This window comes from Pristiophorus japonicus, chromosome 15 (genome assembly GCF_044704955.1).
Source record: "Pristiophorus japonicus isolate sPriJap1 chromosome 15, sPriJap1.hap1, whole genome shotgun sequence".
Taxonomy (NCBI): domain Eukaryota; kingdom Metazoa; phylum Chordata; class Chondrichthyes; family Pristiophoridae; genus Pristiophorus; species Pristiophorus japonicus.
In genome coordinates, this window is record NC_091991.1 from 1,938,501 (window position 1) to 1,959,510 (window position 21,010).

General features: G+C 50.1%; 1 protein-coding gene across 1 annotated transcript in view; it reads right to left on the reverse strand.

The window, feature by feature from the left end:
* LOC139281369 (stabilin-2-like) overlaps positions 1 to 21,010 on the reverse strand; it is a 244,136-nt gene that overhangs the window by 160,361 nt on the left and 62,765 nt on the right. The window contains exons 14-23 of the mRNA XM_070901523.1: positions 20,569 to 20,631; positions 20,187 to 20,303; positions 18,460 to 18,513; positions 14,135 to 14,215; positions 13,255 to 13,413; positions 7,863 to 7,925; positions 4,774 to 4,869; positions 4,010 to 4,096; positions 2,545 to 2,656; positions 1,285 to 1,465 (exon numbers count right to left, since the gene is read on the reverse strand). Of these exons, the coding sequence (XP_070757624.1) occupies positions 1,285 to 1,465; positions 2,545 to 2,656; positions 4,010 to 4,096; positions 4,774 to 4,869; positions 7,863 to 7,925; positions 13,255 to 13,413; positions 14,135 to 14,215; positions 18,460 to 18,513; positions 20,187 to 20,303; positions 20,569 to 20,631 (1,013 nt within the window). The remainder of the gene's footprint in view (positions 1 to 1,284; positions 1,466 to 2,544; positions 2,657 to 4,009; positions 4,097 to 4,773; positions 4,870 to 7,862; positions 7,926 to 13,254; positions 13,414 to 14,134; positions 14,216 to 18,459; positions 18,514 to 20,186; positions 20,304 to 20,568; positions 20,632 to 21,010) is intronic.

Sequence of the window (21,010 nt, forward strand, 5' to 3'; positions counted from 1 at the left end):
GAGGGAGGGAAGGAGAGTGGAGGGAGGGAGGGAAGGAGAGAGGGAGGGGGAAGGGAGGGAGGGAAGGAGAGAGGAGGGAGGGAGGGAGGGAAGGAGAGGGGGAAGGGAGGGAGGGAAGGAGAGAGGAGGGAAGGAGAGAGGAGGGAAGGAGGGGAGGTGGGAGGGAAGGAGAGAGGAGGGAGGGAGGGAAGGAGAGAGGAGGGAGGGAGGGAAGGAGAGAGGAGGGAGGGAGGGAAGGAGAGAGGAGGGAGGGAGGGAAGGAGAGAGGAGGGAGGGAGGGAAGGAGAGAGGAGGGAGGGAGGGAAGGAGAGCGGAGGGAGGGAAGGAGAGAGGAGGGAGGGAGGGAAGGAGAGAGGAGGGAGGGAGGGAAGGAGAGAGGAGGGAGGGAGAGGGAGGGGGAAGGGAGGGAGAGAGAGGAGGGAGGGAGAGAGAGGGAGAGAGAGGAGGGAGGGAGAGAGAGGAGGAGGGAGGAGGGCGGGGAGAGGAGGGATGGCGGGGGGGGGGGAGGGAGAGAAGGAGGCTGAACGGCCGGGCCCAAGACTTTGGGCTGGATTTACAGGTAGGTGCCGTCAGGTCTCGGGGGGTGGGGGAGAGTCGCAGGTTGGGGTCGCGGAGGTCCGGGGGGGTGGGGGGGGGAAGAGTTGCGGAGGTCTGGGGAGGGTGGGGAGAGTCGCGGAGGTACGGAGGGGGGGGGGTGTGGGGGAGAGTCGCGGAGGTCCGGGGGGTTGGTGGGGAGAGTCGCGGAGGTACGGAGGGGGGAGGGAGAGTCGCGGAGGTCCGGGGGGGGGTGGGGCGGAGGTCGGGTCGCTGAAGCAGGAGGGGGGGGGTGGGGAGTGCGCGGGGGTCCGGTCGGGTGGGAGGAGCCTTATCCACGCAGCCCCAGTGAGGCCATTCGGCCAGGGCTAGGGGCTGCGTGCTTCGGGCCCCTCCCACAGTCTTGGGCGCCTGGAGCTAGTGCACATGCGCACCCACTGTAGCGCGCATGTGCAGAGGTCCCGGCACTGTTTTCAGCGCAGGGACCTGGCTCCGCCCCCTACAGCTCATGCTGCACCGCGCCCAGCTCCAGAGGTCCTGCAGGGAGCCGGCGAATAGGTGAGTTTTCTTTAGGTACACTTTGTGGCGCTATAAACGTGCATCCAAAACGGCGCAGCCCGAAACTTGGGCTCATTGATCTGGGCCTCATGTGAATATTTGCAACTGCAAATGAAAGCGGGAGCCTCTCAATCCCCCAAGTGACTCGCTGTTCGTTATCTGACGTTTTGATGAGATTCCGGCCCACAGTACCTGAGGCCGCCATTCTTGTATTCGCAGTTTGCGTGGGCATGGCAGAACTGAACGCTGGGTCCGCACGGGGTGGTCTGTCTCTCGCAGAACGTCCCGCTGTAGCCCGCCTTGCAGGAGTTAAACTTGCAGGCTCCGTCACCGGTTACCTTATTATCACATTCCCCGTGGACGCACTGACAAGCTGCAACAACAACAAATCACAGCGTAAGAGTTCAGCACGCAAAGTGAACGGGTCTGTGCAACTTACAATATACATTAATGATTTAGACGAAGGAATTGAGTGTAATATCTCCAAGTTTGCAGATGACACTAAGCTGGGTTGTCAGTGTGAGCTGTGAGGAGGATACTAAGAGGCTGCAGGGTGACTTGGACAGGTTAGGTGAGTGGGCAAATGCATGGCAGATGCAGTATAATGTGGATAAATGTGAGGTTATCCACTTTGGTGACAAAAACAGCAAGACAGAATATTATCTGAATGGTGACAAATTAGGAAAAGGGGAGGTACAACGAGACCTGGGTGTCATGGTACATCAGTCATTGAAGTTTGGCATGCAGGTACAGCAGGCGGTGAAGGCGGCAAATGGCATGTTGGCCTTCATAGCTAGGGGATTTGAGTATAGGAGCAGGGAGGTCTTACTGCAGTTGTACAGGGCCTTGGTGAGGCCACACCTGGAATATTGTGTTCAGTTTTGGTCTCCTAATCTGAGGAAGAACATTCTTGCTATTGAGGGAGTACAGTGAAGGTTCACCAGACTGATTCCCAGGATGGTAGGACTGACATATGAAGAAAGACTGGATCGACTAGGCTTATATTCACTGGAATTTAGAAGAATGAGAGGGGATCTCAGAGAAACATATAAAATTCTGACGGGAATGGACAGGTTAGATGCAGGAAGAATGTTCCCGATGTTGGGGAAGTCCAGAACCAGGGGTCACAGTCTAAGGATAAGAGGTAAGCCATTTAGGATCGAGATGAGGAGAAACTTTTTCACTCAGAGAGTTGTGAACCTGTGGAATTCTCTACCACAGAAAGTTGTTGAGGCCAGTTTGTTAGATATATTCAAAAGGGAGTTAGATGTGGCCCTTACGGCTAAAGGGATCAAGGGGTATGGAGAGAAAGCAGGAATGGGGTACTGAAGTTGCATGATCAGCCATGAACTCATTGAATGGCGGTGCAGGCTCGAAGGGCCGAATGGCCTACTCCTGCACCTATTTTTATGTTTCTATGTTTCTATTTTACAGCAGCAGAGAGAAGCTTACTTTGATCACAGTTGGGTCCGTATTTGTTGCGATTGGAACAGAGGTGGCACTTCGAGCCCGTAAATGTGTCATCGCAATCACACGTCCCATTTCCGTCCAAGCCGTCTGCACACTGTCAGCAAAGAATAGGGGTCACAGTTTGTGGTTAGAATGTGGAACTCGCTACCACAAGGAGTGCTTGAGGCCAACAGCATTGGCGCATTTAAGGGGAGGCTGAGGGAGATAGGAATAGAAGGATATTCTGATAGGGTTGGATGAAGGGTGGGAGGAGGCTCGTGAGGAGTATAAACCCTGCTGTGGACCTGTTGGGCCGAATGGCCTGCTTCTGTGCTATACTTCTATATAATTCCACGTAGTTTGTGACACGTATATAACACCGTGGCTGCAGTGTGCACCGTCTACAAGATGCACTGCAGCAACTCGCCAAGGCTTCTTCGGCAGCACCTCCCAAACCCACGACCTCTACCACCTAGAAGGACAAGGGCAGCAGGTCCATGGGAACACCACCACCTCCACGTTCCCCTCCCAGTCACACACCATCCTGACTTGGAAATATATCAGCCGTTCCTTCATCGTTGCTGGGTCAAAATCCTGGAACTCCCTCCCTAACAGCACAGACTTGCATTTCGACAGTACCATTCACAAATTCAGCACGTCCCAAAGTGCTTTACAGCCAATGAAGTATTTTTGAAGTGCAGTTACTGTTGTAATGTAGGAAACGTGGGAGTACCTTCACCACACGGACTGCAGCGGCTCAAGAAGGCGGCTCACCACTACCTTCTCAAGGGACAATTAGGGATGGGCAATAAATGCCGGCCTTGCCAGCAACGCCCACATCCCTGAAAATAATGTTTTTAAATTATGCTGTACAATAATGAGGTCTGTAAATTTTAACTTTAATAACAAATGCCACAGAGCAATCTACGAGGTATGGTGTTTATGTTACTAGACTGGTAATCCAGAGGCACAGACTAATAATCCCGATAAGTGAGGTTAAATTCGATTACGGCAGCTGGGGAATTTAAATTCAGTTAATTCAATAAATCTGTAATTAAAAAGCTAGCATCAGTAATGAAACTGGATTGTCGTAAAAACCCATTGGTTCACTAATACCCTTTAGGGAAGGAAATCTGCCGCCCTTACCCGGTCTGGCCGATATGTGACTCCAGACCCACAACAATGAGGTTGACGTTTAAATGCCCCTGAAATGGCCCAGCGAGACACTCAGTTGGACCAAACCGCTACGATAAAGTCAGCACTGTGGGAGCACCTTCACCACACGGACTGCAGCGGCTCAAGAAGGCACCTCACCACCACCTTCTCAAGGGGCAATTAGGGATGGGCAATAAATGCCGGTCTTGCCAGCGACCCCCATATCCCATGAACTAATAAATAAAAAGAAAAGCTATTTAATGACAATGGGTCTATGATGCCCATTAAGAAAACCTCCATCTAAAACCCTTACCTGTCCATGACCAAAACAGATGTTTTGGAAACCTCCCGGGCATAGTCTGCAGTCTGGCCCATAGAATCCACGGCAGCACTTTGACACCTAGGAAACACGCCAGGAAAGATCAATGTGAAGATTTATCATAGTCCATGAACTGGGAAGTTTCTGCATCCGAGAGATTGAGCTGACGGTCTTTTTATGGCTACGGTAGTGTAGTGGTTATTGTAATGTATGCCCCTGTGAGGATGCTCACAGGTTTGTAGAGCTGTTGTGTTGTGAGTGGCTGGGCCAGTCATGTGATGTTCACAAGACTCAATAAAACCCCAGCCAGTTGGGTTCGGGGGATCCACGATGAGGCAGGTGGTTGTGAGCCTGGTGGATGAACTGGTAATGTGTAGTGTGATTGTTAAACCTTTTGCTAATAAGCCAACTAGTTTTGCAGTAGAGTTGTGACGAAGGGTTATCGACCCGAAACATTAACTCTGTTTCTCTCTCCACAGATGTTGCCTGACCTCCTGAGTATTTCCAGCATTTGCTGTTTATATTTCAGATTCCAGCATCCGTAGTATTTTGCTTTTGTTGTAGTTCTTAATCACAGTGTGTTGCTATGAATTCTTAAGCAAAGACCCCTATGAAGCAAATATATTACAATTATGCTGCTGGATTAGCAATTCTGATGTTGGCACTAATAATCAGAGAGAATGTGAGTTCAGAATCCCGCTGGAATTTGAATTCAGTATTTAAAATAAAATGAAACCTCGGACGTATTTCCTACTCACAGTTACTGTTTGATTGCAGTTCCGACTGCAGCCTTGTGTTGGCAGGCGCAATCCCATCAAGTTGCTCATGTAATAGCATCCGTGCTTAAAGGTGTCCTAGATCAAGCCGCAATCGCAAAAAGTGCAGTTTAAAGTCTTTCCATTGCACAGAAACAAAACAAATAATGATGCAAGTCTCCCAAGGCGTTTGATACATCAGATACAGGAGAGACTTACCTCGCGCAAAAGTTGCTAGAAACTTTAAGAAAATGTATAAAACATAAATAATGGCCTTAGATTACTGAGACTGTCACTCAGCGAAGAATCAACGCCTCAGGGAAAGGAGGTGATGGGGAGAAACTGGCGGGGGAGAAAGGAAAGAAAGATTTATCATGAAATTAAAATCATATATAGATGTCCTTCGGTCCACCAGCGGTGGTCATGCCTTCAGCCCTCTGGGCCCTCAGCTCCGGGATCCCTTCCCCAAACCTCTCCACCTTTCTCCTCCTTTAAGATGTTGCTTAAAACCTACCTTTTTGACAAAGTGTGTGGTCACCTGCCTTAATATCTCCTTCTATGGCTCGGTGTCAATTTCTGTCCGATTACGCACCTGTGAAGCGCCTTGGGAAATGTTTCTACATTAAAGGTGCTATATAAATGCAAGTTACTGTTGCAAATATTATAAAACATCTTGTGTATGTTCCTGTTATTACAGTTTTTGGTTGTGCCTTTATGTCAACACTTAACATTGGAACTTTCCATGTAAACATTTAGAATGGAAATCCTGTATGTAAATTCTCAGGCTGCTTGTCTGACAGCCAGTTCTGGATGAGCAGATACTTCCTCCAACTAAATATTGGGAAGATCAAAGCCATTGTCTTCTGTCCCCGCCACAAACTCTGTTCCCCAGCCACTGACTCCATCCCTCTCTCTGGCACTATCTGAGGCTGAACCACACTGTCCACAACCTTGACCCCGAGATCAGCTTCCGACCACATATCCGCACCGTCACTATGACCACCTATTTCCAACTCTGGAACATCGCCCGTCTCCACCCTGCCTCAGCCCATCTGCTGCTGAAGACCTCATCCGTGCCTTTGTTACCTCTAAACTTGACTATTCCAACGCACTCCTGGCTGGCCTCCCACATTCTACCCTATGTAAACTAGAGGTCATCCAAAACATGGCACTGTGTCCTAACTCGCACCAAGTCCCACTCAGCCATCATCACCATCATTATAGGCAGTCCCTCGAAGCGAGGATGACTTGCTTCCACGGCAAATAGGGATGAGTTCACAGGTGTTTCAATGAAGGACCTAATATTCCGGATCCTGAACTGCATCCTGAAGGGTGGAAGATGCCTGTGCGTGGATTTTTTAAATGTGTTGCACACCAGCCACCACACGGGCTTGACAGAGCTAGGTCTTGGCCCAGTGGCAAGCTTACCCAAGACGACTGGAGACCAGCTCTGCTGCATCCATCACGCCTGTGACCTACATTGGCTCCCAGTTAAGCAATGCCTCGATTTTAAAATTCTCATCCTTATTTTCAAATCTCTCCATGGCCTCACCCCTCCCTATCCCTGTAATCTCCTTCAGCCCCACAACCCCCCGAGATGTCTGCGCTCCTCTAATTCTGCCCTCTTGAGCATCCCTGATTATAATCGCTCCACTGTTGGTGGCCGTGCCTTCTGTTGCCTGGGCCCCAATCTCTGGAACTCCCTCCCTAAACCTCTCCACCTCTCTACCTCTCTTTCCTCCTTTAAGACGCTCCCTAAAACCTACCTCTTAGACCGAGCTTTTGACCATTGCTCTAATATCTCCTTAGGTAGCTCAGTGTTCAATTTATAAAGCTCCTGTAAAGCGCCTTGGGACATTTTACTATGCTCAATGTCAGAGGCTGGGTATTCTGTGGCAAGTGTCTCACCTCCCGACTCACAAAAACTTTCCACCATCTACAAGGCACAAGTCAGGAGTGTGATGGAACATTCCCCACTTGCCTGGATGACTGCAGCCCCAACAACACTCAAGAAGCTCGACACCATCCAGGACAAAGCAGCCGCTTGATTGGCTCCCCATCCACCACCTTCAACACTCACTCCCTCCACCACCGGCGCCCCCTGGCTGCAGTGTGCACCATCTACAAGATGCACTGCAGCAACTCGCCAAGGCTTCTTCACAGCACCTCCCAAACCCGCGACCTCTACCACCTAGAAGGACAAGGGCAGCAGGCGCATGGGAACACCACCACCTCCACGTTCCCCTCCAAAATCCTTACAGGGCTTGACAGGGTAGATGCAGGGAGGGTGTTTCCCCCGGGCTGAGGAGTCTAGAACCAGGGGTCACAGTCTCAGGATAAGGGGTCGGCCATTTAGGACTGAGATGAGGAGGAATTTCTTCATTCAGAGGGTGGTGAATCTTTGGAATTCTCTGCCCCAGAGGGCTGTGGAGGCTCAGTCTTTGAGTATATTCAAGGCTGAGGTCAATAGATTTTTGGATATTAAGGGAATCAAGGGATATGGGGATAGCGCAGGGAAGTGGAGTTGAGGTCGAAGATCAGCCATGATCTTATTGAATGGCGGAGCAGGCTCGAGGGGCCGAATGGCCGACTCCTGCTCCTAATTCTTATGTTCTAAGTGACACACCATCCTGACTTGGAAATATATCGGCCGTTCCTTCATCGTCGCTGGGTCACAATCCTGGAACTCCCTCCCTAACAGCACTGTGGGAGCACCTTCACCACACGGACTGCAGCGGTTCAAGAAGGCGGCTCACCACCACCTTCTCAAGGGGCAATTAGGGACGGGCAATAAATGCCGGCCTTGTCGCCGACACTCACTTCCCGTGAACACATTTTTTTTAAAGGCGCTATATAAATAAAAGTTGTTGTTGTAAGCAATTGCCTGTGATGTGAGCTCTGACCATTAGATGGAGCTATGGGTCAAGTGTCAGGGATCTCTCCAAACTCCCATCTCCATCTTGTATGTAATGAAAACTTACGTTCACTAACTGATTATGGGCAACCCTACAAACAATTCACTGATCGATTACATTTGTTCAGAGGGAAATACGTGTTTGTTGCATACAGGAATTAATTAAATGGTCACTTACCAGTTTAGCCATTCCGGATGGACAGGAGCTGAAGTAAATTTTTGAACAGCTTACACAGGAGCCCTGAATCAATACAAATGTAATAATTATTACGTTACAAGCTAGTTCACTATCTAGTTCAAACCCTGTACAGTATTCTTGTCGTGCTTTAGATATGCATTTGCAAATTTTGGTGATCATAAAATGGTTCGTTATTTAGATTTAGAATCATAGAATCACAGAACGGTTACAGCACAGGAGGAGGCCATTCGGCCCATCGAGCCCGTGCCGGCTCGCTGCAAGAGCCCCTCAGCCAGTCCCACTCCCCTGCCCTTTCCCCAGAGCCCTGTATTTTTTTACCTCCAGGTACTTATCCAATTCCCTTTTGAAAGCCACGATTGATTCTGCCTCCACCACCCTCTCAGGCAGCGCATTCCAGATCCTAACCACTCGCTGTGTAAAACATTTTTTCCTCATGTCGCCTTTGGTTCTTCTGCCAATCGCCTTAAATCTGTGTCCTCTGGTTCCCGACCCTTCCACCAATGGGAACAGTCTCTCTCGATCTACTCTGTCCAGACCCCTCATGATTTTCAACACCTCGATCAAATCTCCTCTCAACCTTCTCTGCTCCAACTCCAGCTTCTCCAGTCTATCCAGGTTTGTTAAAAACCGCTGGAATTTCATTTGTTATAGACATCACAGGGAAAAATTAGCCAGCTACCTCTGCAGATGACTATAATTATTGGCCAGCTAAATAAATAAGTACAGTTCTCCTGGCCTTATTGTATTTCCTCCCTCTCTGTAAGCCTCCTTAAGCCTCTGTCAATTCCTTTCTGGAAGAGGCTGTTCCTAGGAGCACGGTTAGTTCTACATTGGCTCACTAACCAAACCTGCCATCGAAGAAAGCCGCTGATGTCAGGATTATCCCGGGGTCTCAGGGAATCAAGGGATATGGGGGTAGGGCAGGAAAGTGGAGTTGAGGTCGAAGATCAGCCGTGATCTTCAGATAGACTTCTCCAGTCTATCCATGTAACTTCAGTGACGTGGAGAGACTGGAGAAGCTGGGGTTGGAGCAGAGAAGGTTGAGAGGAGATTTGATCGAGGTGTTCAAAATCATGAGGGGTCCGGACAGGGTAGATTGAGAGAAACTGTTCCCATTGGTGGAAGGGTCGAGAACCAGGGGACACAGATTTAAGGCAATTGGCAGAAGAACCAAAGGCGACATGAGGAAAAAAGTTTTTACGCAGCGAGTGGTTAGGATCTGGAATGCGCTGCCTGAGAGGGTGGTGGAGGCAGACTCAATCGTGGCTTTCAAAAGGGAATTGGATAAATACCTGAAGGAAAACAATTACAGGGCTCCGGGGAAAGGGCGGGGGAGTGGGACTGGCTGAGGGGCTCTTGCAGAGAGCCGGCACGGGCTCGACCGACCGAATGGCCTCTTTCTGTGCTGTAACCGTTCTGTGATTCTATGACCTCATTAAATGGCGGAGCAGGCTCGAGGGGCCATATGGCCTACTCCTGCTCCTAATTCTTATGTTCTTATATCTCTTCAGGAAATGAAGATTGATGTCCAGGACACTGCTGTGAGCAAACCCAGGAGAAAGATCACAGCGGCATTGACAGTTTTGTTCCATTTCTTTGAACACTTAACTGTTTATTAGTCATAAAAATATTGGAGATGGGAGAAAAACAAGGTTGTTTGAGACTGATTCAAAAATCATCCATTGGGTAACAATTGGCCATGGGAAGGCGAGGATGGACCAATGGTGGGGGTGGGGGGGAGGGGTCGTTGGAGATGGGAGGTCATGTGATGAACCCTCCAGGAAGATGTCCAACCAGAGCTGCCGACCCTACGGCCCAATCAGGCTCACCAATGGACGGAAGATCGCACGCTGCTGGCTGCTGTTTGCTGAGAGGTGGCGAAGCTCTCTGCCAGTGTTCACTAGGCCCACCTTCGCCAAACTGTCCCTCTCACCAAGCGTTGTGCCTCCCTCTGAGAGGGCATGGCCGAGATCGTGAACTCGTCCCTGGTGGTCGATGCAGGCCAGCCCAGTGATAGCGTCCAGTGACGGAGCCCAGTGAGAGGGCCCAGTAATAGCGTCCAGTGACGGAGCCCAGTGAGAGGGCCCAGTAATAGCGTCCAGTGACGGAGCCCAGTGAGAGGGCCCAGTAATAGCGTCCAGTGACGGAGCCCAGTGAGAGGGCCCAGTAATAGCGTCCAGTGACGGAGCCCAGTGAGAGGGCCCAGTAATAGCGTCCAGTGACGGAGCCCAGTGAGAGGGCCCAGTAATAGCGTCCAGTGACGGAGCCCAGTGAGAGGGCCCAGTAATAGCGTCCAGTGACGGAGCCCAGTGAGAGGGCCCAGTAATAGCGTCCAGTGACGGAGCCCAGTGAGAGGGCCCAGTAATAGCGTCCAGTGACGGAGCCCAGTGAGAGGGCCCAGTAATAGCGTCCAGTGACGGAGCCCAGTGAGAGGGCCCAGTGAAAGATGCCCAGTAACGGAGGCCTAGTGACAGAGGGCCTAGTGACAGAGGGCCCAGTGACAGGGGGGCCCAGTATAAGGGGGGCCCAGTGACAGAGGGCCCAGTGACAGAGGGCCCAGTGACAGAGGGCCCAGTGACAGGGGGGCCCAGTATAAGGGGGGCCCAGTGAAAGGGGCCCAGTGACAGGGGCCCAGTGACAGGGGCCCAGTGACAGGGGCCCGGTGAAAGAGGCCCAGTGACAGGGGCCCGGTGAAAGAGGCCCAGTGACAGGGGCCCAGTGACAGGGGCCCAGTGACAGGGGCCCAGTGAAAAAGGCCAAGTCAGGGATCCAGTGACAGGGGCCCAGTGACAGGGGCCCAGTGACAGGGGGACCCAGTGAAAGAGGCCCAGTGAAAGGGGCCCAGTAAAAGGGGGGGCCCAGTGACAGGGGGGCCCACTGACAGGGGGGCCCAGTGAAAGAGGCCCAGTGAAAGGGGCCCAGTGACATGGGCCCAGTGAAAGAGGCTCAGTGACAGGAGCCCAGTGAGAGGGCAGAGACCCAGTGACAGGGGCCCAATGACAGGGGCCCAGTGACATAGGCCCAGTGACAGAGGCCCATTCACCTCAAGATACAGCAACGTAACGCGTGCCTTTGATAAAAGACAATCCATGTGTGAAAAACGTTAACAAATGTAGAAACAACAAAATAAATACATTGAAATATCTCGGGTTAGGTTTTTAGGACCATACCACATTATTTAAGTGGATATTTTTTTTAATTCTTGCGCTCAAAGATCACGTTATATAGTGTTTAAAATGCTTGAAGCTATGTTTTGAAGGTTTCTCAATATGGGTGGGGGGGGGAATTAGATCGCTAAAACGGCGGAAATCCCAGCTGTTATACGCCCTGACTATTAGCGAGGATCCATGACACCAATGTGTTTCTGTTTGCAGTAAATTAGTACAATCAGAAAACGGTTACAGCACGGAAGGCCATTCTGTCCATCGAGCCCATGCTGGCTCTCACCCAATCCCACTCCCCCGCCCTTTCCCCGGAACCCTACAAAATTCTTTCCTTCAGATTCTTATCCAACTCCCTTTTGAAAGGTAAGATTGAGTCTGCCTCCACCATCCTTTCAGGCCTGCGTTCCAGAACTCAACCAGTTTTGGGAGAAGTGGGGCTGAAATCCTCGGGCTGGAGCTCACGGTATAAATGCTCTCGATGGGCCCACCAGTGATCCCATCTCAAACTCCACCATTGTTGGAGGGAGAAAATAGCAGTGAAGACTTGTTCAAGGGACCCTAGAAACCTTCTGATTGGGGGCTATTGTCCCAATTTCTTACCTTTTGGCAGGCTGGTTCAAGACCCAGGCCTGCCCCCCCCAGCACCCTCCCCTCCCCCCGCCCACCTCCCACCACCCCATGTGGGCCCCAATAACATGGTGACCCATGCCGGCCTACCTCCCTTCTCTCACTATACTGGCCGTGCATTGGATCCCAAGCCAGGGATGAGGAAGCTCCCAGATTCGGAAGTCCCGCCTCCGGGCCATGTCCACTCTGCTGCTGCTGACCTTTGCCTGGGGCAGACGGAGGCTCCGCCCCAAACCAGGCCTTGCGGAAACTGCCGGAGAAGGTCAGCACATCTGGATCTCGTGCCTGGCTCTCTACTCCCGCCAGAGGAAGCTGTGCATGGACGGTGTCATGTATTTACTTCGTGGGTTCTTTGCTTAAAAATTCACAGCAACACATTGCTGTTGAGAACTTGTTGGTTTATTAGCAAAGGTTTAACAATCACACTACACATTACCAGTTCATCCCATCATCATCATAGGCAGTCCCTCGAGTGCCTCCTCAAGTAAGTTCTTAGGTGGCTGTACAATCCAATACGAGAGCCACAGACTCTGTCACAGGTGGGACAGATAGTCATTGAGGGAAAGGGTGGGTGGGACTGGTTTGCCGCACGCTCTTTCCGCTGCCTGCGCTTGGTTTCTGCATGCTCTTGGCGACAAGACTCGAGGTGCTCAGCGCCCTCCCGGATGCTCTTCCTCCATTTAGGGCGGTCTTGGGCCAGGGGCTCCAGGTGTCAGTGGGGATGTTGCACTTTATCAGGGAGGATTTGAGGGTGTCCTTGTAATGTTTCCGTTGCCCACCTTTGGCTTGTTTGCCGTGAAGGAGCTCAGAGTAGCGCACTTGCTTTGGGAGTCTCGTGTCTGGCATGCGAACTATGTGGCCTGCCCAGCGGAGCTGATCGAGTGTGGTCAGTGCTTCATTGCTGGGGATGTTGGCCTGGACGAGGACGCTAACGTTGGTGCACCTGTCCTCCCAGGGGATTTGTAGGATCTTGCGGAGACATCAGTTCATCCACCAGGCTCACAACCACCTGCCTCATCGTGGATCTCCCAAACCCAACTGGCTGGGGTTTTATTGAGCTTTGTGAACATCACGTGACTGGCCAATCCACTCCCAACTCAACAGCTCCACAACTATTTTAAATTAACCGGTAAAACCAAGTGCCCCCTTACTAAAAGGACACTTGAACCCACAAATTAACAAATGAACTGGGAACTTTTCCAAATCAAATAAAAATTCTGTTGCCGGGAATGATGATGCACTCCAGTCCCTCCGGCGCCCATCTCTCATGGAAGGCACCGCGTGCTCCATCTCCAGGGACGCCCTGGCTCGGATGTAACCGCGGAACAGAGGCAGGCAGTCAGGCTGAACGACCCCCTCGACCGCCTGCTGCCTGGACCTGTTAATGTCCACCTTGGTCAACATCTCTACAAACCTGTGCGCATACCCAGGTACATACATTACAGATGGCTTGCAGAAATTTGGGATGGGTGGGGGCCAAGGGGCCAAGACATGGTTTGCGAATAAGCAACAAGATCTCCTCCAACATGAAGAACAGAAGTCAAACAATCTTTCATCGTTTCAACTGATGCCAGTCATACCTTTACAATCCTGTAGGTTTTGAGATCACATCGATGGGGGAGGATTGGGAGAATGGATGGAGGAACCAGAACACCATCCAGAGAGTAGATCCTGCCGTTCTTGCCAAATATGTCTGCTTCGTCAACAGCTGCACCTTGGCCACCCAGGAGAATCTGCCCCTGTGCAAGAGATGGACAACAAATATCTCACAGGTATTTGGTAACAAGCCCAGAAAAATTCTACACGTAGAGACCACTAGAGCTCGGCTCATCCATGAATCAATAGAATTACTTTCCTTCCCTTCTTAATGCCTCAAATGAGATATACTATTCCAGGAGTGTTTGCAAAATTCTCAAAAATACATTTCTTACAGGGCTTGACAGGGTAGATGCAGGGAGGATGTTTCCCCCGGGCTGGGGAGTCTAGAACCAGGGGTCTCAGTCTCAGGATAAGGGGTCGGCCATTTATGACTGAGATGAGGAAGAACTTCTTCACACAGAGGGTGGTGAATCTTTGGAATTGTCTGCCCCAGAGGGCTGTGGAGGCTCAGTCTTTGATTATATTGGACTGAGATCGATATGGATATGGGGCTAGGGCAGGAAAGTGGAGTTGAGGTAGAAGATCAGCCGTGATCTTATTGAATGGCGGAGCAGGCTCGAGGGGCCGAATGGCCAACTTCTGCTCCTAATTCTTATGTTCTTATTGTGCAGAGTGAAAATCTACCCACACGGGTTTAGTGTCTGCGCAAAGTTGGAACTAAAGTTGCGAATTGTAACCAAGGTAAAATATCCTGTATTGTTTCTTCACAAACCTTCTGTGATAAACTAAAGACTGTAACAAAATGGGCTGATTTAGTGCAAGTGAGTTCAGGCCTCGTTAGTGAGTTGAGGTTCTACTTACGCTGTGGCTGACATTCAGTCCCACCAGTTGGTTTGCTAGGCTCAGGATGTTGGGTGAAGAGAGAAGACTCGAAACTTCCAGCTGGTTTACACAAAGGAAAAGTAGCATGAGGAGCCATTCATTTGCACTTCCTCGAATCTAACATACTGGATTTACTGCTCAATGCTCGGCCTCCTCTACAGTGGGGAGACCAGATTCAGATTGGGAGATTGTTTTGCTGAACTCCTGCGTTCTGTCCAGCAGAGTTAACTCCAACCTCCCATTCCCACTCTGACCTCTCCCTCACTGGCCTTGTACACAACGCAGCACAATGCAAGCCCCACGAACGGTCACTGGGCAAGCAGTTTTAGTCGATCCCAATGTAATGTATTTGCTTCATGGGTTTTTTTGCTTAAGAATTCATAGCAACACATTGCTACAATCACACGACTCATTACCAGTTCATCTACCAGGCTCACAACCACCTGCCCCATCGTAGATCCCCCGAACCCAACTGGCTGGGGTTTTATTGAGTCTTGTGAATATTATGTGACTGGCTAATCCACTCCCAACTCAACAGCTCTACAACTATTTTGTTGATTAAAGGGGGGCACACTCCAAAAACTTTCAAGTGCCCCCTTGTTTTTTTTTTGAGGGCACCAGAAACACAAATTATACAAGTTCCCCCTGGCTAAAAGGGGGAGGGCACTAAAACCGACAAACTTAAACGAATTGAACTTTAGGTATTATGGTTCAAATAAAAATTTGGTTTCAACAGCTCCACAATCTGTGAGCATCCTCCTAGCTGCAGACATTACACCCGCCTGTCGGGAAACCAACGGGACAGGGATTGTAATGTATGCCCCAGTGAGGATGCCCTCAGGTTTGTAGAGCTGTTGCATTGTGAGTGGCTTAGCCAGTCATGTAATGTTCACATGACTCAATAAAACCCCAGCCAGTTGGGTTCGGGGGATCCGCGATGGGGCAGGTGGTTGTGAGCCTGGTGGATGAACTGGTAATGTGTCGTGTGATTGTTAAACCTTTGCTAATAAATCAACTAGTTAATAATAGCAATGTGTTGCTATGGATTCTTAAGCAAAGAACCCATGAAGCAAATACATTACAGAGAGCATCGCTGGTTTTACACCCCACCCAATTTTACTCTCCGCTGACGTCAATGGCGGGTAACATTGGGTCTTACATAAAACTGGCACTCCAGCCCCAATCCCGTGGGATTTCCGTGTTAGGTCTTTTCCCCCAGCCACCCTGTTACCCACGAGTCTGACATTGGCTCCAGCAAGTTCAGGCTTTACATGTCGAGAAGGTGTTTCCACTTGCGGCCGAGACCAGAATTAGGGGGCCGTCAATACAGGTTGAACCTTCCTTATCCAGAATCCTCGGGACCTGGTCTGTTCTGGATAAGGGATTTCTCTGAATGAGGAGTGGTCACGTTAAATTGGATGGTACAGGTGCTGAGCCAGGGGATATAGGGGCTGGCTGGCCTGGGGCTGGGAGTGCGGCAGAGAGATCATGGGGAGTGGGGTGGGGGGAGGGGGGGCGGTAAATCGTGGGGTCAGGCCAGCGATTGCAGGAGTCGGCAGTGAGGAAGGACTTCAATTTATTCATGTCGGAGTTCTGCGCATGCACCACCCGGTGGCCGGGAATGGTTCTGGACAAGGGGTGGTTCTGGATAAGGGAGTTCTGGATAAGGGAGGTTCTGCCTGTATAAGATAGTCACTAATAATCTAATCGGGAATTTAGGAGAAATGTCTTTACCCAAAGAGTGGTGAGAATGTGGAACTCGCTGCCACAGGGAGTAGCTGAGGCGACTAGTATCGATGCATTTAAGAAGAAGCGAGATAAACATATGAGGGAGAAAGGAATAAAAGGGTTTGCTGATAGGGTGAGATGGAAAGGGGTGAACCAGTTGGGCTGAAGCTTGTCCCCACGCTGTGTTTTTCATGTTTTAATTTCACACCTGACCCTCAAGTTTTCTTTTTCTCCCATTTTGCCAGACCTCCTACTTCCATACCCTCTGTGCATTTCCCACTCCGACCTCTCTGACCTCGGGCCCCATGCTGTTCCAATGAAGCTCGAGGAACAGCTCCTCATCTTTACAACCTTCCGGACTCAACGCTGAGTTCAACAATTTCAGACCATGGCCACCTTTGTTCAGACGGCAGGTGATGGCAATAATTCTGCTGTTGCCATTTAGAATCAGAGAGTCAGAGAAATTTACAGCACGGCCCATCGTGTCTGTGCCGGCCGACAAAGAGCTACCCAGCTCTCGGCCGTAGCCCTGTTGGTTACGGCACTTCAGGGGCACATCCAAGTACTTGTAAAATGTGGTGAGGGTTTCTGCCTCTACCACCCTTTCAGGCCGTGAGTTTTACACCTCCTCTACACCCACCTTTTAGACATAGACATAGACATAGAAAATAGATGCAGGAGTAGGCCATTCGGCCCTTCTAGCCTGCACCGCCATTCAATGAGTTCATGGCTGAACATGCAACTTCAGTACCCCATTCCTGCTTTCTCACCATACCCCTTGATTCCCCTAGTAGTAAGGACTTCATCTAACTCCTTTTTGAATATATTTAGTGAATTGGCCTCAACAACTTTCTGTGGTAGAGAATTCCACAGGTTCACCACTCTCTGGGTGAAGAAATTCCTCCTCATCTCGGTCCTAAATGGCTTCCCCCTTATCCTTAGACTGTGTCCCCTGGTTCTGGACTTCCCCAACATTGGGAACATTCTTCCTGCATCTAACCTGTCTAACCCCGTCAGAATTTTAAACGTTTCTATGAGGTCCCCTCTCATTCTTCTGAACTCCAGTGAATACAAGCCCAGTTGATCCAGTCTTTCTTGATAGGTCAGTCCCGCCATCCCGGGAATCAGTCTGGTGAACCTTCGCTGCACTCCTTTACCTGTCCCGTTACCATCTCCTTTTGCCTCGCACCATCATCCCTTTTGTCATTTAATCTCTCCTGCTTTCCTCCTTCTTCTTCTTAGGCAGCCCCCCGGAGCAGAGGATGGCTTACTTCCACAGTAATATAAGTTCTAAGGTGACTGATGAAACCAACGTGGGCCAGGTCGCGAACTTCATTTTAAAGGGTGGAAGATGCCTGTGCGTGGATTTCTTTTAACGTGGGGTGGCCGTTGCACACCAACTACCATGGGGGCTTGACGGAGCAAGGTCTTGGTCTAATGGCAAGAGGATCCAAGCCGATTGGAGACCAAGCTCTGCTTCATGGGCCTAACACACACATATTCCTACTGACCCCCTCCTTCCCTCCCTCACTCAGGTCCTCTCTCCCTGTTTGTCAGTGTGGTGTATTTGTCCATAGAATACTGACCCTGTACCCCGGACCCCCGGCCCCTCGGCTCCAGCTCCCGCTCGCTGCTCTCCCTGCGCAGGCTCTGTTGCGCTTTTCCGCGCTCTCTCCAGCCGCTCACGTTTTGGTGGTTGGTTACCGCAGGTATACTGGCCTCGGGTCCCAACTCCGCTCTTAGCACTATTACTGCTATCCTGACCGGCGACCAGTCAACTCAACATGGACCTCCAACCTTTCTAGTCTGCGACGCCCAGCATCGACCAACTCAGCCGTCAGGGGAAGCTCCTTATTTCTATATTTAACCCATGAAAACATTCTGACCTTCCTTCGATCACAAACGTCATTGCAAGTTAGCCCCATTTACTGGTGCCCCTCCTCTATCCCCCATTTACTGGAGCCCCTCCCCTATCCCCCATTTACTGGAGCCCCTCCCCTATCCCCCATTTACTGGAGTCCCTTCCCCCCCATTTACTGGAGCCCCTCCTCTATCCCCTATTTACTGGAGCCCCTCCCCTATCCCCCATTTACTGGAGCCCCTCCCCTATCCCCCATTTACTGGTGCCCCTCCCCTATCCCCCATTTACTGGAGCCCCTTCCCTATCCCCCATTTACTGGAGCCCCTCCTCTATCCCCTATTTACTGGAGCCCCTCCCCTATGCCCCATTTACTGGAGCCCCTCCCCTATCCCCTATTTACTGGTGGCCCCTCCCCTATCCCCTATTTACTGGTGGCCCCTCCCCATTCCGCCTCCTGCCCTATCACAGACCTTCCCTTTTGTTCTTGCCTCCGCTCCCACCCTTTCCCTGACCCGGTACTTGCTTAAAATCTGTTATATCTCCAAATTTTTCCACTTCTGATGAAAGGTCACCGACCTGAAACATTAACTCAGTTGCTCTCCACAGATGCTACCTAACCTGCTGAGATTTCCAGCATTTTCTGTTTTTATTTCAGATTTCCAGTATCAGCGGTCTGTACTTTTAGAGTTGTTTCCCCGATTAACAAAGGACTAACCTCAGTTGTGGGAATGATGTGATGTCTCACCAATTCCTTAAGCTTCTGTTTGCCCTGAACAAGAGTGAAATGATATTACTAACATCACAAACATTAAACAGAACAAACACATGCTCAGATAGAAGGGAGCACGTTTCAAGCTCCTGCTGTCGGCAGAAAGACGCACTGACAGACAGAGGGCATGTTGCTCACAATTATTCATCCAACATTCGTGGCACTCACCTTCTATGCCTCCGGCTCCTTCCAGGCTGCATTAGGGGACATGTGCAGTGTCTCACAATTTGCAGCACATCACTGCATCTGCGACGTCACACAGGCTGCCTACACCCTTCAAATGAACTTCATTACCTTCCCGATGACCAGGGAGAAACAGGATGAGTGAGCATGTGGGTTTGCCAGGAAAGCGGGCTTTCTAAGGGTGCAAGGAGCCATTGACTGCATGCACGTGGCCTTGGGGGCACCATCCCATTAAGAAAAGAGCTTGCATTTATATAGTGCCTTTCACATCCTCACAACACCCCCAAGTACCTCACAGCCAATGAATTACCATGTGCAATCACTTGTTTTTTACAGTGACTACACTTCAAAAGTACTTCATTGACTGTTAAGCACTTTGAGACATCTGGTGGTCATGAAAGGCACTTCAATGCACCCGTTAATTTGAGCTCAGCAAGGCCCCACTAACTGCAATGAGATGAATGAATCTGTTTTTGGAAGTGTTGGTTGAGGGATAAATTTCAGTTAGGACCATGGGAGAGCTGTGAGTCCAATGTGCCGTGGGATCTTTTATACCCACCTAACCAAGGAGATGGGCCTCGGTTTAATGTCTCATCCAAAAGACAGCACCTCCGACAGTGCAGCACTCCCCCATGTAATGCACTGGGAGTGTCAGCCTAGATGATGTACTCAAGTCTCTGGAGTGGGACTTGAACCCACAACATTTCATGCCTTAGACCCCAAAATAAGCACTTTATGACATAAGACACCTGATACAAGAATATAATAACATAAGAAATAGGAGCAGGAGTAGGCCACCTGACCCACTCGAGCCTGCTCTGCCATTCAATAAGATCATGGCTGATCTGATCATGGACTCAGCTCCACTTCCCTGCCCGCTCCCCATAACCCTTCACTCCCTTATCTCTCAAAAATCTGTCTATCTCCACCTTAAATATAGTCAATGACCCAGCCTCCACAGCTCTCTGGGGCAGAGAATTCCACAGATTTACAACCCTCAGAGAGAAGAAATTCCTCCTCATCTCAGTTTTAAATGGGCGGCCCCTTATTCTGAGACTATGTCCCCTAGTTTTAGTTTCCTGTATGAGTGGAAATATCCTCTCTGCATCCACCTTGTCAAACCCCCTCATTATCTTAAGTTTCGATAAGATCACCTCTCATTCTTCTGAATTCCAATGAGTATAAGCCCAACCTACTCAACCTTTCCTCATAAGTCAACCCCCTCATCTGCGGAATCAACCTAGTGAACCTTCTCTGAACAGTGACCTCTCAACCATCTCATTTTAATCAAGTTATTAAACAACTCCGAGGGGTGAGAAAAATTGTTGCGGTGTGTCTGATTCCTAAACCGGTGGAATCAACTGGTTCTGTGAAAATGGTGCTCCTACCAAAACGCCTATCTGTATCCTACTCCACCAACAAACCGCCGGCAGAGAGTTATGTATTACCGGCACAATAATCTACGTGTCGGAAAACGACCATTTTGTTACCTCCGCTGAAAGCAAGAAATCCAGGATCCCATCCTCCATGCCATCCAGAGCATTGCTGCTTGGGACAAAAACCGTAAAGGGCCCAGCAGTCTCCAGGAGCTGGGCAAGGTCACATTTCTGGTTATAAAAAGAGAATGTTAGTAAAACAAGGAAACACCTAGATAGAGCCGCCACAACTCCTCGTTCACCGAGCTGGGTAGGGGCTCAGTTATTTCTAGAGTTATTTTTAACGCGGTCATTAACGGGCTGCAGCTGTCCGTACAGTTCTGACATGCCTTTGAGGGAAGCCGACAGCAATGTATATTGTGTGAAAGGGCCTTTAAAGACTCTCATTATCTGTTCTTTCCCGAAACCTGTGGTGCCATGTGTTACTGACTCTTACCTGTAGTAATTCCATGTACCTCTTGAACTTTGCATTTTCTGAAATTATTGTGTATAGCATTTTCTGAGGGGAAGAGGGAAAAAACGTAACTCTCTTAATGTGCACAGAAACCAAACCTTGCCAACATTGCTTGCAGAGCAGGAGAACGTAAGCTCTAAAGTTGGGGCCAATTTTCCACTTTTGTTCAGTTGAAACTTAAATTACGAGGACAGGTAGCGTAGACTAGGCTTGTATTCCCTTTAATATAGAAGATTTAGGGGTGATGTAATTGAGATGCTTAAGGGGATTAAAGGGAGTCCAGAACAAGGGGACATAAACCTTTAAATTAGCGCTAGGCCATTCAAGGGTGACGTCACATGAAGGGTGGTGGGAATCTGGAACTCTCTCCCCTCCCCCACCCCCACCCCCGCAAAAAAAAGCTGTTGAGGCCAAGGGTCAATTG